The sequence below is a fragment of the Triturus cristatus genome, chromosome 5_1, assembly GCF_964204655.1.
Source record: "Triturus cristatus chromosome 5_1, aTriCri1.1, whole genome shotgun sequence".
NCBI classification, from domain to species: Eukaryota; Metazoa; Chordata; class Amphibia; order Caudata; family Salamandridae; genus Triturus; species Triturus cristatus.
The window spans coordinates 174,190,428-174,210,560 of NC_140587.1; the positions used below are offsets into that span (position 1 = coordinate 174,190,428).

The window sequence follows — 20,133 nt, forward strand, 5'->3', positions numbered from 1 at the left end:
ACTGTGTTGTACTTACCTCTAATCTCATAAAGAGTGCTGAGGGTTTTGACTAGAATAAATACACTTTATTTTATATATATATCTGTTGTGGTGTCCTTTCATTTGGTATTCAAGGGATTATATATGGTATCACAGCTGGCTTCACATGCCATTCAGAGTTTAGCCTAAGACTGCTCTTGTCCATGCTACCACTAGGATAGCTGGTCTATAAGGTTGACTTTACAACCAATCACCATAAGGGTATTTGGACTGATATAAGGTGTACACTAGAACTAGTGACATCATACATCAGGCCAACTTCTCACATTGGTGAGCAGCGGTTGGGATCTGAGCTTGCTGTTGTAATACCATTGTAATCTTGAGATACTAAATTGAAAGATCACACAGATATTGTCTAGGTACATATAACATAGATTATAATACTTAAGTCCTACTGGACTTAGTAGTTGTAGGTTGAAGGGAGTAACACACCCTGACTACAACTACTAGAGAGGTTTAGTAGAAACAACTAGTGTAGGTAGGTGCACACACCACACCCTCACTAGATCATGTCTCTGAGAGGAGATCAAGTAGATGCTCTCTCAGGAGGGTCAGGTCTGCAGAAGACCCCCTCTAGATATGATACCCTAACATTCCAGGAGATGAGACAATTGTGTACCTCCAGAGGAATAAAACAGGGTGCAAACCCTACCCTCCTTCAGTTAAGACAACTCCTAGAGGAGTATGATGCTCTTAGGGCCTCTCAGGCAGGTACCCTAGGTACAGAGGAGGGTCTACCCACCACAGAGAAGTCAGATGGGACTTCAGATGAAGAGGTAGACAGCCAGGGCCAAGTAGGAAGACTTAGCCAGGCTAACCTAAGCTTACATGGGAGTTTGCATGGGGTCCCCCCATACAGACCCCCAAGTAGGCTTACACAGAGAAGCAGGAGGGACAGATCCCCTTCAAGGGAATCCATCCACTCCCATGTCTCTAGCATCTCTAATGCTTCCTCTCACAGGGGAATGACTTCCCCTGAGAGAAAGGAGCATGAAGCCAGAATGAGGGAAGCTAATCTGAGGATTCAGAGGGAAGAACTTGCCCTTGCCAAGGAGAAGCTTGCTCTGGCTAGAGAGCAAAAATTGTGTGGGTCAGAACCCACTGGTGGCAGCAAAATTCCTAGAGATAGGGATAGGTCTTATGACCATAGAAACCTAAGCAAGATAGTGCCCCCATATCAGAATGGGGATGACATCCACAAGTGGATGACTGCTTTGGAGAGGGCCTGCAAAGTACAGCAGGTACCCCAGAGTCAGTGGGCAGCTATCTTGTGGCTCTCCTTTTCTGACAAAGGTAGAGACAAGCTCCTCACAGTCAGTGATGAGGATGCTAACAATTACAAAGTCCTGAAGAGTGTTCTGATAGATGGGTTTGGCTTAACCACTGAGCAATATAGGTTGTTGTTCAGAGACACCCAGAAGACACAGACACAGGACTGGTCTGATTTTGTGGATTATGCCACTAAGGCTTTGGAAGGTTGGTTAACTGGCAGCAAGGTGCAGGACTATACAGGATTGTACAACTTGATTATGAGGGAGCAGATCCTTAGTAATTGTCAGAACCAGCTTCTCCATCAACACCTGGTAGACTCAGATGTGACCTCTCCCCAAGAATTGGGAAAGAGGGCAGATAAATCGGTCAGGACTAGGATTAGGCCTAAAAATCAGGGTGGTGACCAAAAGAAAGATACCACCAAGCCTCAAGAGAAGGGTGGGGATAAAGCAAAAGAGAAATCTTCCTCAGGGCCCCAAAACTCCACACAGGGTGGTGGGTCCCAAGCTCCCTCCTCTACCACAGTTAAAAAGCCTTACTGCCATGAGTGTAAAACTCCTGGGCATTGGAAAACTGACAGCAGTTGCCCAAGGGCTAAAAACAAAACTGTTCCTCCAACTACTCCTGTCACACCACCTATTACTGTCAGCAGTAATCCCCCAGGTGGTGGGAGTGCCCCCCAAAATTTGGTTGGGTTTTCTTGGGGAACACAGGGGGATCCTGGCTTAGCCAATTCCCCTACAGCAGCTACTCTTGTCTGTGATGGTGGCATGGGGTTTGCCAACTTCACTGCCTGTCCCAACACTTTGGGGAGGTACAGACAGGAGCCCTACATCAATGGTAGAAAAGCTGAGGCCTACAGAGACACTGGAGCTAGCATCACTATGGTGGCCCATAGGCTAGTTCCCTCTGAGCAGCTTTTGCCTGGTTTCTCATACCAGGTGACTAACATTGATGGCAAACAGAACAGTCATCCCATGGCAGAGGTATGTCTCAGCTGGGGAGGTGTCACTGGCCCTAAAAGGGTGGCAGTGTCTCCAACCTTGCCTGTGGACTGCTTACTGGGGAATGACTTAGAACTCTCAGCTTGGGCTGGAGTTGAACAAGACACCCATTCCAAAATGGTAGGCCTTTCAAAAAAGGGTAGTGGGGTTGTGCCAGTCACAACCCCTGTCCAAGTAGATTTCCTCCCTGAAAAGGTTGGAAGGGCAGTGGTAGCCACAGCCCAGGCAAAGACAGACTTCCCTGTAGAGATTGGCAGAGCTGTGACAGTCACAGCTCAAACCCAAACTGAGTGCCTCCCTGAAAAGGTTGGCAAGGCTGTAATGGTCTCAGCCCATACTCAGACTGACATAGGTGTAGTGAAGCCTGAAACTATGGATCACTCCACACAAACAGAGAGTAGTGGGGAGGAAGAAAAGTCTCCCTCTCCCCAGACATTAGGAAAAGGTCAGCCTCCTCAGGGATCTGACCTCACCCCTTGTGAAGGAACTGCCCCAGAGGTAGCCAGGCCTGGCCTGGCAGAGCCTCTGATGTCAGTGGCCCCTTCCAAGGTGGGACCCAGTCTGGTGCAGGTAGCCTGCCTCTCTCTACCCTGCCTCAGTCAGCCAAGGGCTGCAGAGGTCAGGGAGGCCAGTGGACCCCAAGAGGGCCCCTGTCCACAAGAACCCCCCCATCAAAAGAATGAGGATTGCCTGGCTAGTAGCCCTAGCCAGGTGATGGGTAAAAACATTCCTGAGGGATCCCCTTTACAGGTAGTTAGGGACCTCCCCCAGAGGGATTCTGTTGGGCACAGGCAAACCTGGGACCTTAGGGCCCCAAACCTGACCTGTCCCTCCAGTGAGCCCACAAAAGGGACCCAGCCTCCAGCTTTAGGTAGCCAGAGGCTGACCCTGAGAGCACAGTGCAACTCAGTGAAAGAAAGAAAGGCATCCATGGTGGAGGATGATTGGAGGAAGCTGAGGCCTCACTTTGAGGACACTCACTTCAGTACTCCATCTCAACACCAGCCTTTTACTTTGCAAAGACACACCAAAGGTAGTGATTCCCTATGGTGGAGACCCTATGATACCTTTAGGGTGAGGGATTGCTTAGTGGACCATGAGACAGGGGGTAACCATGCCAGTGCTGGTTCTTCCTTATATGGCCACTTAGGCAATAGAGGCTTACCTTGTCAAGGCCAGCCTTATCTCCTTTCGTTTGGGGGGGGGGGTTGTGTAGGAAGGTGGATATCTGACTATGGTTACCCCCAACTTTTTGCCTAGTGTCTAGCTGGTTTTTCGACTTAGTTGGCCTGAGATCCTGCCATTCAGGGTCTCAGGCTGTCTGCTCTCTCTTTAAAATGGACTCCATGTACCCTAGGTACATTCCCAATTGGTAAGGATCACCTTATTGGACCCTGTACAGTGTACCCTAGGTACCCAGGGCATAGGTGTACCCTAGGCCTCCCAGGGGCTGCAGCATGTATTATGCCACCCCTGGTCTGGCCTTCCAATCAGACACAACTGGCTGATCACTCAGCTGGGGCAAGCTCGTGTAATCACCCCTTGCTTAGATATAGTATGCCTATATCTACCCTTATATATAGACACATGTGTACCTATCAGTCACTCCTATGGCAGGCCTTAACAATCCTGGAGGCAGAGTGCTTGGTAACATGTGAGATGGTGCTCTAGCATGAGCTGAGCCTGTCTGCAGCTTTCGGAACCATGTCCTTATAGCTGTTCTATGATATAGCCTACCATATACTCTTAAAGTGCCTTATAATCTTAAACGGTTATGGTAACTATGGTTTGGCTTTATCAAAACATGTCGTGTAAGGTGTCTAACACTTTGGAATAATACCCCCATACCATTTCTGGTGATGAGGATATTATCCCTCCCTTCTAGAGGGAGAGACATGTTAAAATCCTACTTTGCTGTTTAACTCTAACCAAAGCCTCAGCATCACAAAATGGATTCTGCTGCCACAGACACAAGTCTGACCTCCTGCTGCTGGGAGTGATCCCAGCCAGGGAGGCCTGGACAATAGGTTTCCTGCTTGGGGAGGTGCTAGCACCTCCCCAGACAGCCTTTAGTGTATTGGGGCAGGGTGGGCTGAAAGGAATGAGACATGCCTGGGGCACACAAGGTGTCCCATGCATAGTCCAGTTCAAACCGGTGCTGGGGCACACCAGCCCCAGCTCTGGCGCGAAACTGGACAAAGGGAAGTGGGTGTAACCACCCCCTCCCAGGTCCCACCCATAAGGCGTGACCTAGCAGGTATCCCAGCCCCCCAGATTAGTATAAGAGTGGGAGTTGGGCCTCAAGACTTTAGATTATCCTGAACCTGCAAAACTGAACAGAAACTCTGGACCTTCGACATTCGACGAAAGAAGAAGACTGAAGAATCTCCCTTGTAGCCAAGGAGTGGCTACCCTGTGCAAACAGGCACCATCAAGAGACTACCCTTTGCTTTGCCCACGTTCTACGAGGAACCGACTGCAGAACCTGACCAGAGCCTTGACTTCCAGACTTCTCCGACCCTGATCCACATCTACAGCAGAGCTGAGATCCGTGGAGGCGACGAGCGACGTGGGACCGGCTACCTGGAAAAAGTGGCTAGTAACTTAAAGCGCAGCTTCTGAGGTACCCTCGAAGTTGTGCACCGGGGATTGAGAAGCCCCAACCCCAAGCACCATCTGCACCGAAGATCAGCCCCCCACACTCCACGAGTCCTGCGTGGGGCCCTTCAGCATTTTCCTGCTTGCCGCGTCTGTCCGGTTGCTTGCCCGCTGGCTAGTGGCCTTTGTGACGACGCACCCTGAAATCTTCTGCGCTGGTTTGGCTCCTCCAGACTGGCTCCCGCTTCTCTGCAAAGAAGAAGCACCCCAGACCTTCCTGGTCTGCACCAGAAGCAAGTCCTTCGTTCTTCGTGGGTTCCGCTTGCCAAGGCTTGGTGAGTCCTAGTCCAACTTCGACGCCGCCGACAGCAAGAGCCTTCGTGGGACAGCTCGCCTCCTGGTCCTGGTCATCCTCGACGCTTCCTGGTCCTCCTGGCTGCAGCGACAAGCTTCACCTTCACCTGCAATCTTCACGACATCGCCTGGTTCCTTCCTGGTTCCACGTGGTCACTGGCTAGTGACCTTGACTCTGTCCCTTCTGCTTGCAGGTTTCCTTTCTTCTTGATCCCAGCCTTGGGATCCACCGGACACTCTTCACTGACTGCCTGTCAGCATCTTTCTTCAGGCATCCATAGGAGTCGACGACGAAAACGACGCATCTTCACCCCTATGCACCCGCAGCCTGTGGGCTAGGTAACTTGGGTACTCCGGTGCTCATCAGGATAGTGACTATCCTAGTGTCTAGTTTTCAAGTCTCAACTTCCTAGCTACTCCGGAAGTGTCCTAAATCTACCGTTTTCTAAACTGTACTATTGCTATTGACTTTTACGCATTACGCGTGAGTGTTTCCACTCTGCACACGAATCCCGTGGGCCTCCCACTTCCTAACTAACGCTAGTGTAGTGTAGCCCCAGCGATTCCCTAGGCCTAGGCCTATTCTATTTCCGTGACAGTGGTTCTTATACCACTTACTTAGTATATGGTTTGCGTGGCCCCTAGGGCCTAACTGTATTACTTACCTGTGTGACTTAATGTATGCTTAAATAAGACTGTGTTGTACTTACCTCTAATCTCATAAAGAGTGCTGAGGGTTTTGACTAGAATAAATACACTTTATTTTATATATATATCTGTTGTGGTGTCCTTTCATTTGGTATTCAAGGGATTATATATGGTATCACAGCTGGCTTCACATGCCATTCAGAGTTTAGCCTAAGACTGCTCTTGTCCATGCTACCACTAGGATAGCTGGTCTATAAGGTTGACTTTACAACCAATCATCATAAGGGTATTTGGACTGATATAAGGTGTACACTAGAACTAGTGACATCATACATCAGGCCAACTTCTCACAGCGTCCATGTGCCCTGCACTGTGAGATGGAACAGATGGGCTCCCCAGCCGGAGAGCGATGCGTCTGTGGTTAGGATTACTTGTGGAACTGGGTCCAGGAACGGTCGACCTTTGGAAAGGTTTGTGGTGTTCCACCACTGCAGAGAGCGATGGGTGCGACCGTCCACCAACACCAGATCGGTCAGTTGCCCCTGGGCCTGGTTCCACTGGCGTGCTAAGCACTCTTGGAGTGGACGCATCTGGAGTCTTGCATAAGGCACTATGAAAATGCAGGAGGCCATCATTCCTATGAGTTTCATAAACACTCTCGCTGGTAGAGAGTGTTGAGGTTGAAATGTTTGCTTTAGAACTTGTATTTTTGCAATCCTGGCAGGATTGGGATAGGCTATGGCTTTTGAGGTGTCTATGGTGGCACCAAGGTATTGCTTCCTGTGTGAGGGTATCAAGTGAGACTTTTGGTGGATCACTGTTAAACCTAGTTGGTGAAGCAGGTGGAGTGTAGCTGTGGTGTGGTGCACACATTGGTCGTAGGATGTGGCTTTTATTAGCCAGTCGTCCAAATATGGGAAGACGTGAATGTGTTGTCTTCTGAGGTGTGCCGCCACTACTGCTAGGCACTTGGGGAATACTCTTGGTGCCGTGGTGACCCCGAACGGGAGCACCTTGAACTGATAGTGCTGTCCGTCTACCACAAATCTGAGGTACTTTCTGTGAGCATGGTGTACTGGAATATGAAAGTATGCGTCTTTTAAGTCCAGTGTGGTGAGAAAATCGTTCTGGGAGAGGAGCGGAAGAACCTGTTGAAGGGTTACCATGTGAAAATGGTCTGAATGTATGTAAGCGTTTAGGGGCCTGAGATCTAGAATGGGTCGTAGGGTCTCGTCTGTTTTTGGAATCAGAAAGTAGAGGGAGTAGACCCCTAAATTTTGCTGATTGACGGGGACTTGCTCTATGGCTTGTTTTTGCAGGAGGGAGATTACCTCCTGTTTTAGTAATACGGCATGTTCTTGTGACATTGGGCGTTGCCTGAGTGGAATGTTTGGGGGGGTAGATATTAGGCAGTACCCTGAATGAATAATTTGGGTCACCCATTTGTCTGAGGTGATGGTCTCCCAGACGTGAAGGAAATTTTGTAGTCTGCCCCCGACCGGAGTGGTATGGTCTGGGGGGCGCGGGGGGAAGTCATTGGGCAGGCGGGGTGGCAGAACGGGTGGTATTTGTTTTGCCTCTGCCTTTATTATTATTTCCTCTATAGCTGCCTCTTTGATAACCCTTTGTGGACTGAGAAGGGGATTTATAGGAGGTGGAGGCGTTATCTGAGGAGTAGCCTCTACCTGTGCCCCGAAAGGACGATCGGCGAAAGGAGCGTCTAGGAGTTTTTGACTGTAGGGCTCCCATAGATTTCGCCGTATCAGTGTCTTTTTTCATCTTTTCGAGGTCTTCGTCAACTTTTGGCCCAAATAAATGTTGTTCATCAAATGGGTGGTTTAGAATGGAGGCTTGCACCTCAGGTTTAAACCCTGAAACCCGTATCCATGCGTGGCGACGGAGGAGGACACCGGTGTTTATGGCCCTGGAGGCCATGTCAGCTGCGTCTAGGGCACAGCGAATAGAGGTATTGGTGAAGATTTTTCCCTCCTGAATCAATTCACTAGCCCTATTTTTGTATTTGTCAGGGAGATGGTGCATGATGGTTTCTAGCTCATCATAATGCGCCCTGTCGTATCTGGCCAACAGCGCTTGCGTGTTGGCGATACGCCATATGTTGGCAGCTTGTGACGCCGTGCGCTTCCCTGATGCGTCTAGGAGCTTGGACTCTTTGTCAGGTGGTGGAGCTTCGCCTGATGCCTGAGAATTTGCTCTCTTCCTTGCTGTAGATACCACTAAGGAATCTAGTGGTGCAGGACCTTTAATGTATGTAGGGTCTGTGGGGGCAGCTTTATATTTCTTTTCTATACGTGGGTTTAGGACCATAGCTCTAACTGGGTCTTTAAAGACGTCTGGTGCATGTTTGATGACCCCTTTCAGCATAGGTAGTATAGCAGTAGACCTATGTGCTGTATCGAAGGTGTCTAGGAGAAAATCCTCCTCTACTGGGTCAGTGTGAAGTTGTACCCCGTGATAATGTGCCGCCCTCTGTAGTAGGTGGTGAAAACCTAACGAGTCCTCTGGTGGGGATGGCCTGGATGGATAAGGGTCATCCTGTGGGACATCTGGATGTCAGGATTGTGATAGTCATCCCAGGGGTCTGGGGATCCAGTAGGGGTGGGGTCTTGTGGCACATCTGCTGGATCATAGTAGGGGTCCCCCTGATCATCGTGGTCTGGAGACAAAGTCGGAGAGCGATGAGGCAAGGGTGGAGAAGCCGGAGGCGGGGAGGGTGGATAAGGTGGTGGAGGAGGAGGTGGGGAAGGCACCCTAAAAGGGGAGGTAGCAGTGTCTTTCCTCTTTGGAGGTGGAGGTGGAGCTGGTTTGTCCAAGTGTCTCTTTTTTACAGACAGCATTAGATGTCCAGTTTTTGGATCCTTAGTTAGTGTCTTTTGCAGAGGATCCAGTGTGAAAGGCTCTTGCGGCACCGGCTGTTCGGTCGGCGCCGAGGATTTCGGGGCCGACGGTTTTTTAGACTCGTGTGTGCCGTGCTATTTCGGGACCTCTGATTTTCTGCTCGGCGCCGAGTGAGGCTTCGGTGCGGGAGGGTCGGTGCCGATGGCCTTATGCTGTTTGGTCGGCACCGAGGGGACGGGTTTCGACACCGATGGCTTTGGTGCCGAACCGGGCGTAGAAGTGGAGGCCGATGATTTCTTCGGTGCCGAAGGGTGTTTTTCTGCACCAGTGGACGGCTGGCTCGAGCCCGAGCTACCGGAAGGCTTACTAGGCTTCTTCACCGGGCCCGAAGGTGGGGTGTTAGAAGCAATGTCCTTGGTTTTGCCTAGGCTCGAAGGCGAAGGCGTGACCGAAGCCTTTTTGGGTATGGGCGTGGGTGTGGGAGGGGGTGCAGTACTCACGGCCCTCTGCGCCGGGGTGATGTCCTCCAGATCGGAGTCGTCGGCCTCGGAAGCACTGACGAGGTTGTCGTCGTCTTCTTGGATGTGCTGCGGTCCCGGAGCTTCAACGTCGTCCCCGAAGATGTCGACTGGAGCGGAGGTCAAGGAGTGCGCCATGTTGCGTCTTGCCCTTCGATCTCGGATAGTCTTTTTCGATCGAAAAGACTTGCAGGCGGGACAGTCTCGAGCCTCGTGTTCAGGGGAGAGGCAGAGGTTGCACACCTCGTGAAGATCGGTGTGGGGAAATTTAGACCCTCATCGAGGGCACTTCTTGAAGGGAGTTCTTTCCATCAGCCGAAACCGGAGCCGGGATCGGCCCGAAGGCCGCCTCCGACGACTGGAATCGAAGAAGTGCCGAAGCAAAAGTGATTATTGTTGTGAAGAATCTCGATGATCGAGGATTGAGCTTGGATCGGCGAACTGGAAGTTCGGAACGGAGCGCGCAGTATTACATCCGAGCCCGATGGCGGAAAAAAACAATCTGAGGATGGAGCCGAAGCCCATGCGCAATACCAACCGAAGGAGGAGTCACCGACCTCGTGACTTCCAAAGACTTTCCAAGAGGAAAAACAAACTGCAAACATCCGGACCCAACACCAGATGGCGATATATGCTAAGTGTATAATCTGCAGCTCATATGCCTCGAACAAGGGGTTTCCCAGTGGTATTGGGAATTCATTTCCGCAACAGATGAGAAAATGGGAGTCCCATACCTGCGCTGGGAAAAGGATCTTCTGGCGCTAGCTAAAGAGCAATTATAGCGAGTATCTTTAAATCTGTTACACACTCTGATCAAACCAGTACCACTTAAAAAGAATCATTTGTTTACTCTCCATAGACCTTATTGGTCACCAACGAAGTTGGCTAAGATCACATAGGAACCATTAAAATATTAGAAGTGCGGTGACACAGAGGCGGATGATGTACGCATGTTCGTGGACTGCCCATTATTTGCCTTCTTCTGGTGGTATGTAAGTCAGGTGTTTTAAGAAATTAATGGCTGCGAAGTTAAGGTAAGCCCCTGCCTGAACCGATTTGGGATGGAGTTGTGCCCGTACTGGGACGAGTTAAACTTGGATCAGGCCTCACTGTTATTTTTTCTGATATCGCTAGCAAGAACAGAAATCTGTAAGAAATTGATTACTCCCGACTCACCAAAGGTATCAGAATGGCTCAGATCTGTAAGAGATGTCAGTAGACTGGACTTGGAGTGCAATTCGGCCTCTGTAGATGATTAGTGCCCCATACTACCTCTGCAGAGAGGAGACGTCATGTCACTATACGCTGTAACCTCTAGGCACTGTTACTTCTTAGGATTCTTCTTTTCATCTTTGGCTCCGGCATCCATAGGATCTAGCAGTTCATTTAGCCTATGGTGGATTCATAGGATCTGCATGGCCATTCATTTTATTAATGACAGATAAGATGGCCGGGCGGCAGCACTAAAAGAGAGTTCCAGCCCAGACACAGGCATACTCCATCCTCCTGCTGCCCCCTCGACTCTGAAAATCCTGAAACTGATCTCCGGATAGGGCGGCACCAGGGGGCATGGAAATAGTGCCACCCCGGACCTGTCTGCAATGCGCTGATTCACAAACCGAGGAGAGGCCTACAAGTCACTATCTCTGCTGGAGACCAGGTGGCCTGCCGAAGCTGTGGGGCGGACCTGGGGAGCTGCCGCAAGGAGGTGAACGGAGTGTGGGTGGTAAAGTGGGATGGCTGATACACCGATAGCAGTGGGAACAGCATGCTGAGAGAACCTGCAGCCTGTAACGGAGCCCCGGCACCCCTCCGCTCTTGGTGACTGCCTCGCCACGGAGAGACCCCCCAACATGGTGGCTGCATTGATTTACCCCCCTCCTGAGGCCGCGTGCGAGAGAGACTGTGACCGCTGATCCCCGGGACACTGCAGGCACTCCTACACGCCGTGGCGGAGATGAGCCGCGACAACGGTGCACACTGGTGGATGCAAGGGGCCCTCGGTAGGATGCTGGGGACGGATCCAGTGGTGGCCCTGGTGGACTCATGGTGCTTGAGAAGGAGCTTTTCTGTGGACTCCCCCCCCCCCCTCCAGGTGCTGTGCAGGGGTATGCCTGGAGGGTATAATAAATGCAGCTCCACACACAAGCGAGAGGCTGCCATCAATTGTTTATTCGCCCCACCCCGGGATTGAGGGTCGTGCAGAGGAGCGAGAGGAGACTAGCAGTCAGCCTTGGCAGCGTGGAGGTGAACTGGGCTGGACGTGAACCCACACTCTTGGTGGCCGGTCCCACTGACTGGTGAGTGGGCTGTGTGACTTGCAACCTGCCATTAATCCTGACATTCTCCTTCTGTAGGATTTTCGCTGGTAACTAGCTCTGAACTAGGAGCATGGTCTCCACAGTCACATGACTGCCTGGTGCGATCCCAGCGCAGGCATCTGAACACCGGACCCTAGATTTGAATCAGAACTGTAGGTGACACCAGGAGGTGGGAACTCTGTATCCTCTGTGCTGCTGCACCCCGCTGCTACTCCTGGAGTCCCTCACACAGCTTACCTGTGAAGAATTAGACTGGCAACACTGGTGGTATTCATTCTAGACACACAAGGTGTGGGGAGCGACCACAACTGCAGTGCTTCCGCCTGAAATCCTGGAGATATTGAGGGAGAGAAAGTTGCAGGTTCTCAAGGTGGCATGGGTAAGGACAAACTGCGCAGGGGCAGCAAGCAGACAAAGATTGACCAGTTCACGGTACAGGGAGTGGGTACCACCACATCACAGTCTCTTGAAGAGGCGACACAACCTGCAATGGAGCCCTCGGGGCCCAGATTCTGGCAGCAATTGAAGCCTCAGGCCAAAACCGAAGCCATGGCCATAGACATGAACCTCCTCCGCACCGACCTTCGCACGGTAGCGGAGCGATCAGTGGAAACGGAGACACAGGTCACGGAAGTGCGGGGGGAAATCTCCACATTGAAGGTGACGGTGTCAGCCCAGGTGGTCTGCTTGAGTCGATTGGAGGCACGGATGGAATATGTGGAGGGCTGGTCCTGCAGATGTAACCTATGATTTATGGGATTCCCCGAGGGTAACGTTCCAGAGACCTTCATGGAAGACTGGATCAAGACGGCACTCACAAACGTGACACTATTTCTTGTGGTGGAAAGGACCCACAAGTCATTGGTCCCACCGCCGCAACCAGGAGCTCGACCCCGAAGCATAATAGGGAAATTTCTCAACTACAGAGAACGGGATAAACTACTATGAGGGGTTCGGAGCCATGGAGACCCGATATTTGTAAATAGCAGTATACGAATATTCCCAGACTATAAAAGAGCTGTCCAATTGCAATGGCAGTCCTTTAGTAGTGTCAAACAAAAGCTAAGAATGATTGTCTTGAAGTATATGTCGCCTTATCCTGCCACACTGAAGGTGCTGCGGGATGGATGTTCTCATTTTATCATAATGCCAGAGAACACTTGGGACTGGCTGGAGGTCCATATTGCTGAATGTCAGCCTTCAATATCTACGGGACGGGCTCGGGATTCACCGTGGCAGGGAGAAGGCACCTCGGCTACTTCAAGGAGACAAAGCCAATGTAGACGCCGTTCCAGATCTGCTGCGAGAATGGTGGTGCAATCTGATGGTACTCTGGACCTAGCAAAACAATGAGGGGAGTGAGAAGCAGCCAGGGCCTTAGTTGAGGCAGTTACTTCTGCTCCTTCTTCGAGCACAGAATCGGATCTGTTGGGAACTCACGAACACCCGAGCGAGCAGGTGGTTGAATATGGACACATATTTATGGACCACACTGAAGGTGCTGTAGAATGATGTTGCACTTGCCCCTGGCGTAACAGGTATGAGGAGGGCTGGAGGGTTAATGCCACCCAGTAGTACGAAGGGACTGATTAGTCTATTTGTTGAGGCTACCCCTGGGACACTCAGTCATTGTTGTACGGACTTTAAGTGAGGTGTGATAAGATGAGGTGGTGGCACTGATAGAGGCCCCGGGTCATTCACCCACCAAGCTGCCAACCCTCCCTTTTTCCCTTGCTCTATTATACTTTACTTCTTGTTTTTCTTCCATACCTTCTCCCATTTCTACTTTTCAGTGGTGTGACTGATTACCTGACTACCCGTGTGAGAAACCTCAGGGTATTAGGGAGCTGAACTGCTGATTGAGCCGCCCCCTGGGGTGAGATCTGACTGTTTTCTGCCCCTAAGATATAATACCAGTTTATACCCAATAGAGGGATTGTACACACACTGTAGTTCAATTGAGACTGTTTTTGGGTGGGTGGGAGTAGCATTATGTGTGGGAGGACACTAGCTAAGTTGAAAGGTGTTTACCCGGGTGGTATAATGGGAGTCGCATATGGTTTGGGGTTATTATCGTTGTTGAAGCATCACTTGTGTGTCTGAGGGTGGCGGGGGTTTGGGTATGGTGTGGGGAGGTGTATCTGCTGAGGAGGAGAGCGAGGGGGGGGTGGGATGTTACGAGATGGGTGAAATTTTAAATTTGCCATATGGAATGTGAGGGGTCCAAACTCCTCCGTGAAACAGTATAGAACACACATCTATCTTAAAAGGATTAGAGTTCATTTAGCTCTCCTCCGAGAGACACATATGTTGGAGACAGAAGCCCAGAAACTCCACAAAAAATGGAGGGGACGTTTTACTCATCCACTTATTCATCCTATGCCAGAGAGGTATCAATATGGGTGGCTCGGGGCTCTTGTTTCAGCTGAGTGGCCGGGTTGCGGACGTGACAGGATGCTACATACTCATACACAACCTATTGAATGGCCGGAATATCTGCTTGCTTAAAGCAGTGACAAGAGTGACTTTTTCAAGGCCCTAGAAATGGAATTATATACTCCATCCGGAAATTCACCGGACAACGATTCGTACATTGGCCCTTTTCATTGTATTCCGCTACACATGGAATCACTTCCCTCGCTTCACCTGGGTGACCAGTTTTCATTCTAAACTGGTCTACTTTTATATGTTGTTATTTGCACTTCCCTCAGGAGACTTTGCTCTCCTTACGGTGTACTGATTTTTACTTTTCTGCACAATCCTATATTTTCCTCTGCATGGTTGCATATACATGCAGTTTTATATATATTTTAAATAGATTCCAACAAGATCTTCTCTGTATCTATCGGACTACTTTTGGACATTGTCCTTACTACAGGGCGCTCAGCTATTCTATATTCTTATTAAATCTCACAACTAATATATATTCTTTCCTTGCATGCAAAAAGGAACACCAGATACACATATTTCTTTGTATCTTAGAGAGCACAATGCATGCAAAATCTAGTTTTTCACTTGTATTATAATATATACTGGCATTCCCTGTGGCCCCCATGGGTTCTCTTCTTTCGGTCAACATCACCTATCATGGGTACCACTTTTTATGGCTTTGGGTGAGCTGATGCTACAATGCATTTTTACACAATATCCTCAGTGCGTTGTGACCGGCATATATAATTTCATGTCACTATTTTCCTTCGCCTCATCACTGCTATATGAGGTTGACACACATTAATTTTACGTCTAAGATTTCATGAGAGATGATGTTCTAAACCAATGTATGTATATTTTCTGCAGCCTTGAAAGGGTCCAATGGACGAAACACGTGTCGGCTGCTTTTGCTCGTATAGACCAGATATTGGCTGTTCCTGCTTGTATATAAACCGAACATTGTGGAAACTACAAATGGAATAAGATAACTTCACAAAAAAGGGCAAATAATTTGATGGACTTCACATTAGGACTACTTTCTTTATTAAATGGACTTTCTATGTGTGTTCTAGACTTATTATTTTTTGTAATTTTTGCCAAGGACATTGTCCTAAGCAGGTGCACACCCTAGGTGGCAGGGTGTCTGCCGTACCATGGTAGCACCTCTACCCCACATGAAGATATATGTGTATGATCTAACATCCATAACAATAGTGCTGAAAATTGGATCTGCAATTGTTGTGAGCAGAGCCACCATTTGTGTTTGTGTAGTTAGGAAATTATGACTTGAGTAAAACGTAAAGAGATCTTTCCAGAATGTGCTTGCGTTTTCTGTGTGTTCAGGTTACTTTTCTTAGGACTTCAGTTGAGCTTTAAAGATGCAAATAGGTTTTGTGAGGACAGCAACTAATTTTTGTTGCAATTATTTCAGGAGTTTCCTGGTGACGCTGGGGAGTTTATTGAGAAATTAAGTTTTCAGGGGAGTCTGAGGACTTAAAGGTATTTTTCAGAATGTGAAGTGATTTTATGAGGATCTGAAAGTTGCCTAACACTTTATGTGAGCTCAGCAGTAACATTCACACTGCAGCAGTGAGACCTGCTCCTTACACACTGACAGGAGCATAATAAACCAGCCTTACCTGCTTAGGGTGCTTCTGACATCCTGCAAAACAGAGAAACAAACACAGTGAAATCAGTTTCCACAGGAGATGTTAAAGTTATGGCAGTATTTTTAGGAGTGACACACTTCTATCTATGGTTAAAAAACAGTGACTGGGGTCACGTGACACAGCACATTCTGGGTATTGCATGACTAAGCACAGAATGAGGGATTCTGAATGAGGTCACATGATATAACAGAAACTGATCTTCGGAATGGTAATGACACAGCACAGTGCAATTCTGAATGGAGTCACAAAAACACAGCACATTCTGATATTCTGAATGGAGTCACCTCACACATTTTATGATGTTCGCAACAGGGTCACATGCATGGACATCATTTAGGGATTGCCCCTTGTGACCCCTGGCACTGCTTGTGCGACCTCTGGCTTCACAGGTAGGAAAATGAGTACCGAGAACACCGCGGACGCTCGCCCTTATGGGAGTCGTTCTCCCCCTTTGTTTTCAGCCAATTTTATATTAAACTAATTGTGAATAGCAGATGTCATAAATAAAAAAATGCTTTTCAATGTATGTAGGGTATGTGCTTGGGGATCAGAGTGTGGTTGTGTGTTTGTGAGTGTTTGTACGTGTGAGCATGAGCGTTTGTAAGTAAAAGTGAGTGTCAGTGACAGGTAGTGTGTGAGAGCCACTAAAAGGTAGTGAGTGAGAATAAGTCAGAATGAGTGGCAGTGAGCATGAGAGTCAGAATGAGTGACAATAAGAGTGAGTGCACAAGTGAAAAAGTATGAGTGAGTAGGAGTTGGATTGAGTGTGAATGAAGGAGAGAGAATGAGTGATACAGAGTGAGTGAGAATGACAGTTGGAGCAAGTGAGTATGAGTAAGTATGTTGGAGTCAGAGTAAAAATGAGTGAGAGTGAGGTAGACTAAGTGAGAATGAATGATTGAGTGTGGTTGAGTAAATGTGAGTGAGAATATGATGTAATGTTTGCTGGTCTGCCATTGGACCTTACATACTGAAGGTACGTTGTGGCTTATAGAGGGACCCATAGAAGACTTCTACTGCTGGAATACTGGAGGCAATTGTAGGCATGGACAAGCACCTGCGAAAACCACTGCTACTGGCACACTGGAGGCAATTGTAGGCATGGACAGGCACCGGTGAAAACCACTGCTACTGGCACACTGGAGGCAATTGTAGGCATGGACAGGCACCTGTGAAAACCACTGCTACTGGCACACTGGAGGCAAATGTTGGCATGGACAGGCACCTGTGAAAACCACTGCTACTGGCACACTGGAGGCAATTGTTGGCATGAGCAGCACCTGTGAAAACCACTGCTACTGGCACATGGCAGGCAATGTTTGGCATGGACAGGCACCTGTGAAAACCACTGCCACTGGCACACTGGAGGTAATTGTTGGCATGGACAGGCACCTGTGAAAACCACTGCCACTGGCACACTGGAGGCACTTGGCATGGACAGGCACCTGTGAAAACCACTGCTACTGGCACACTGGAGGCAATTGTTGGCATGGACAGGCACCTGTGAAAACCACTGCTATTGGCACACGGCAGGCAATGTTTGGCATGGGCAGGCATCTGTGAAAACCACTGCTACTGGCACACTGGAGGCAATTGTTGGCATGGACAGGCACCAGTGAAAACCACTGCTATTGGCACAACGCAGGCAATTGTAGGCATGGACAGGCACCTGTGAAAACCACTGCTACTGGCACACTTGAGACAATTGTTAGCATGGACAGCCACCTGTGTGAATCACTGATACTGGCACACTGGAGGCAATTGTAGGAATGGACAGGCACCTGTGAAAACCACTGCTACTGGCACACAGTAGGCAATTGTTGACATAGGGGGTAACTGTGATAAAATACTGGCACTAGCTCATTGGAGATGCTTCTTGGCATAAGGGAGGAAAACCATGACATACCGGGGCAACAATCACAAAATTCTAGTCCTGATGTACTAGATGTAATTCCACCCAGCGGCGGTTTATCTATGGGGTCATTGCCCCCCTGTATTTGCTGCCCCCCTGGACCCTAATATGCATTTATAAAGTTTATATTACTGGCCACGGTGCTTATTTTACAGCCGCGGGCCGGCTGCTCATTGCAAGCAGCAGACTTTCAATTTATGAGTGGGCGGGGGGCAGGGCATCATTATAGACGTCACCAGAAGAGTGTCTGAGTCTAAAGATGTGTAAGTGCGCATGTCAGGATGGATGGGTGTCTTCCTATAACCAACCTGACATGTGCACATAAGGCCTCTCCTACCCGCACAACTTTAGGGAGCCAGGGATCACATCTGCAGCCTCCCCGGTCTCCTAAGGAGCGCTGACTTTGCCGGCTCCAGCCAATCCCGATGCTGCTCTTATGCTGTGAAACAGCTTCTTGATTGGCTCAAGAGGCGAAGAGTAGCCCTAGTCTCGGAGGCAGCAGGTTTGGCTTTACAGAAGGACATGGCCAATCAGAGTCTGACTTTACTATGAAGCCATGTAGTGAAGGGTCATTTTCTATCCCTGCTGCCTTTCCTTCAGTCGCTCTACTGTTACCGCCTCATCATCATGCCCAGCCCAGGGAGTAGCAAAGACGAGGGCGAGAAGCGATGCGAGTAAGTAACAGATATGGTAATAAACTATTTTACAGGATTAATGTTTTCTCAAGATGTTTTACAAGACAGAAAATTAACCTGATAAACAGACATAAGAGATTCCTGAAAAGATGTTCAGAATATGGTATAAAAACATCATGAAAACGGGCCATGAAATTAAAGGGTGTAGAGAGCTAAACAAAAGAGGAGTGAAAAATAAAATCAGAACGGGAAGCCAGATGAGTGAGGCACAAAAAAATACATTTTCTGATTGGTCAAATGTAGACTTCATCATTTAAGTGAACCATGAAACCTCGGAGATGATCTAACAAGGCCACGCAGCACTAAAACAGTAATAAAGTAGGACTTCAGGATGATAAATATTCAATAATAAGCAAGCGTCCCGTGGTGGTATGTTGGCTAATGTTTAATGAAATTACTATCTAGAATGATGAGGGAGAAAATCAACAAACATATAAAGCAGGGGTCTGCAACCGATCGATAGCGGGGTATTGGTAGCTCGCCGACAACCTGTCAGTAGCTCGCAGCCTGACCCCACTTTTGTATTTTGTCATTGCAGTATTGTTTATTTTTAGGCCTTTTTGGCTTCTTATCCATTCTTGTTCGCTGTCGCACACACCAACTGCTTCCATTGGCTAGTAAGCTTCGCTGGGGAGTGGTGGGGCAAAGCGAGTAACATCAGTCCTGCATGAGCAGTGTTAGACTGCCCACCGTCAGTGACTGGTACGCTTCTAGTCCATGTTGGCCTCTTCTCATTGGTAGACATACAAGGTGGGATATGCATTCTTGGATGTGCGTACACTGCCTCTGCCAGCATCCCGCGTGCTGCGACTATATCTGCAGCACTTGAATAATGTAGGTTTGCTAGTGCGGCGGCTGTGGATGAGAAGCTTTCTCAGGAAACAGAAGTGCATCAGCTGCTTTGCTAGTGCGGCGGCTGTGGATGTGAAGCTTTCTCTAGAAACAGAAGTGCATCAGCTGCTTTGCTAGTTTGGCGCCTGTGGATGTGAAGCTTTCTCTACAAACAGAAGTGCATCAGCTGCTTTGCTAGTGCGGCGCCTGTGGATGTGAAGCTTTCTCTAGAAACAGAAGTACATCAGCTGCTTTGCTAGTGCTGCGCCTGTGGATGTGAAGCTTTCTCTAGAAACAGAAGTGCATCAGCTGCTTTGCTAGTGCGACGCCTGTGGATGTAAAGCTTTCTCTAGAAACAGAAGTGCATCAGCTGCTTTGCTAGTGAGGCGCCTGTGGATGTGAAGCTTTCTCTAGAAACAGAAGTGTATCAGCTGCTTTGCTAGTGCGGCGCCTGTGGATGAGAAGCTTTCTCTTGAAACAGAAGTGCATCAGCTGCATTGCTAGTGCGGCGCCTGTGGATGTGAAGCTTTCTCTAGAAATAGAAGTGCATCATCTGCTTTGCTAGTGCGGAGCCTGTGGATGTGAAGCGTTCTCTAGAAACAGGAGTGCATCAGCTGCTTTGCTAGTGCGGCGTCTGTGGATTTGAAGCTTTCTCTGGAAACAGAAGTGCATCAGCTGCTTTGCTAGTGCGGCGGTTGTGGATGTGAAGCTTTCTCTAGAAATAGAAGTGCAACAGCTGCTTTGCTAGTGCGACACCTGTGGATGAGAAGCTTTCTCAGGAAACAGAAGTGCATCAGCTGCTTTGCTAGTGCGGCGCCTGTGGATGTGAAGCTTTCTCTAGAAACAGAAGTGCATCAGCTGCTTTGCCAGTGCGGCGCCTGTGGATGTGAAGCTTTCTCTAGAAACAGAATTGAATCAGCTGCTTTGCTAGTGCGGCGCCTGTGGATGTGAAGCTTTCTCTAGAAACAAAAGTGCATCAGCTGCT

General features: G+C 49.0%; 1 protein-coding gene across 3 annotated transcripts in view; it reads right to left on the reverse strand.

The window, feature by feature from the left end:
• The window catches only part of LOC146830580 (E3 ubiquitin-protein ligase TRIM39-like), a 210,877-nt gene that overhangs the window by 100,947 nt on the left and 89,797 nt on the right, over positions 1–20,133 (reverse strand). For all 3 annotated transcript variants that reach the window (XM_085604778.1, XM_085604779.1, XM_085604780.1), the window contains exon 4: positions 15,681–15,703. In XM_085604778.1, the coding sequence (XP_085460904.1) occupies positions 15,681–15,703 (23 nt within the window). The remainder of the gene's footprint in view (positions 1–15,680; positions 15,704–20,133) is intronic.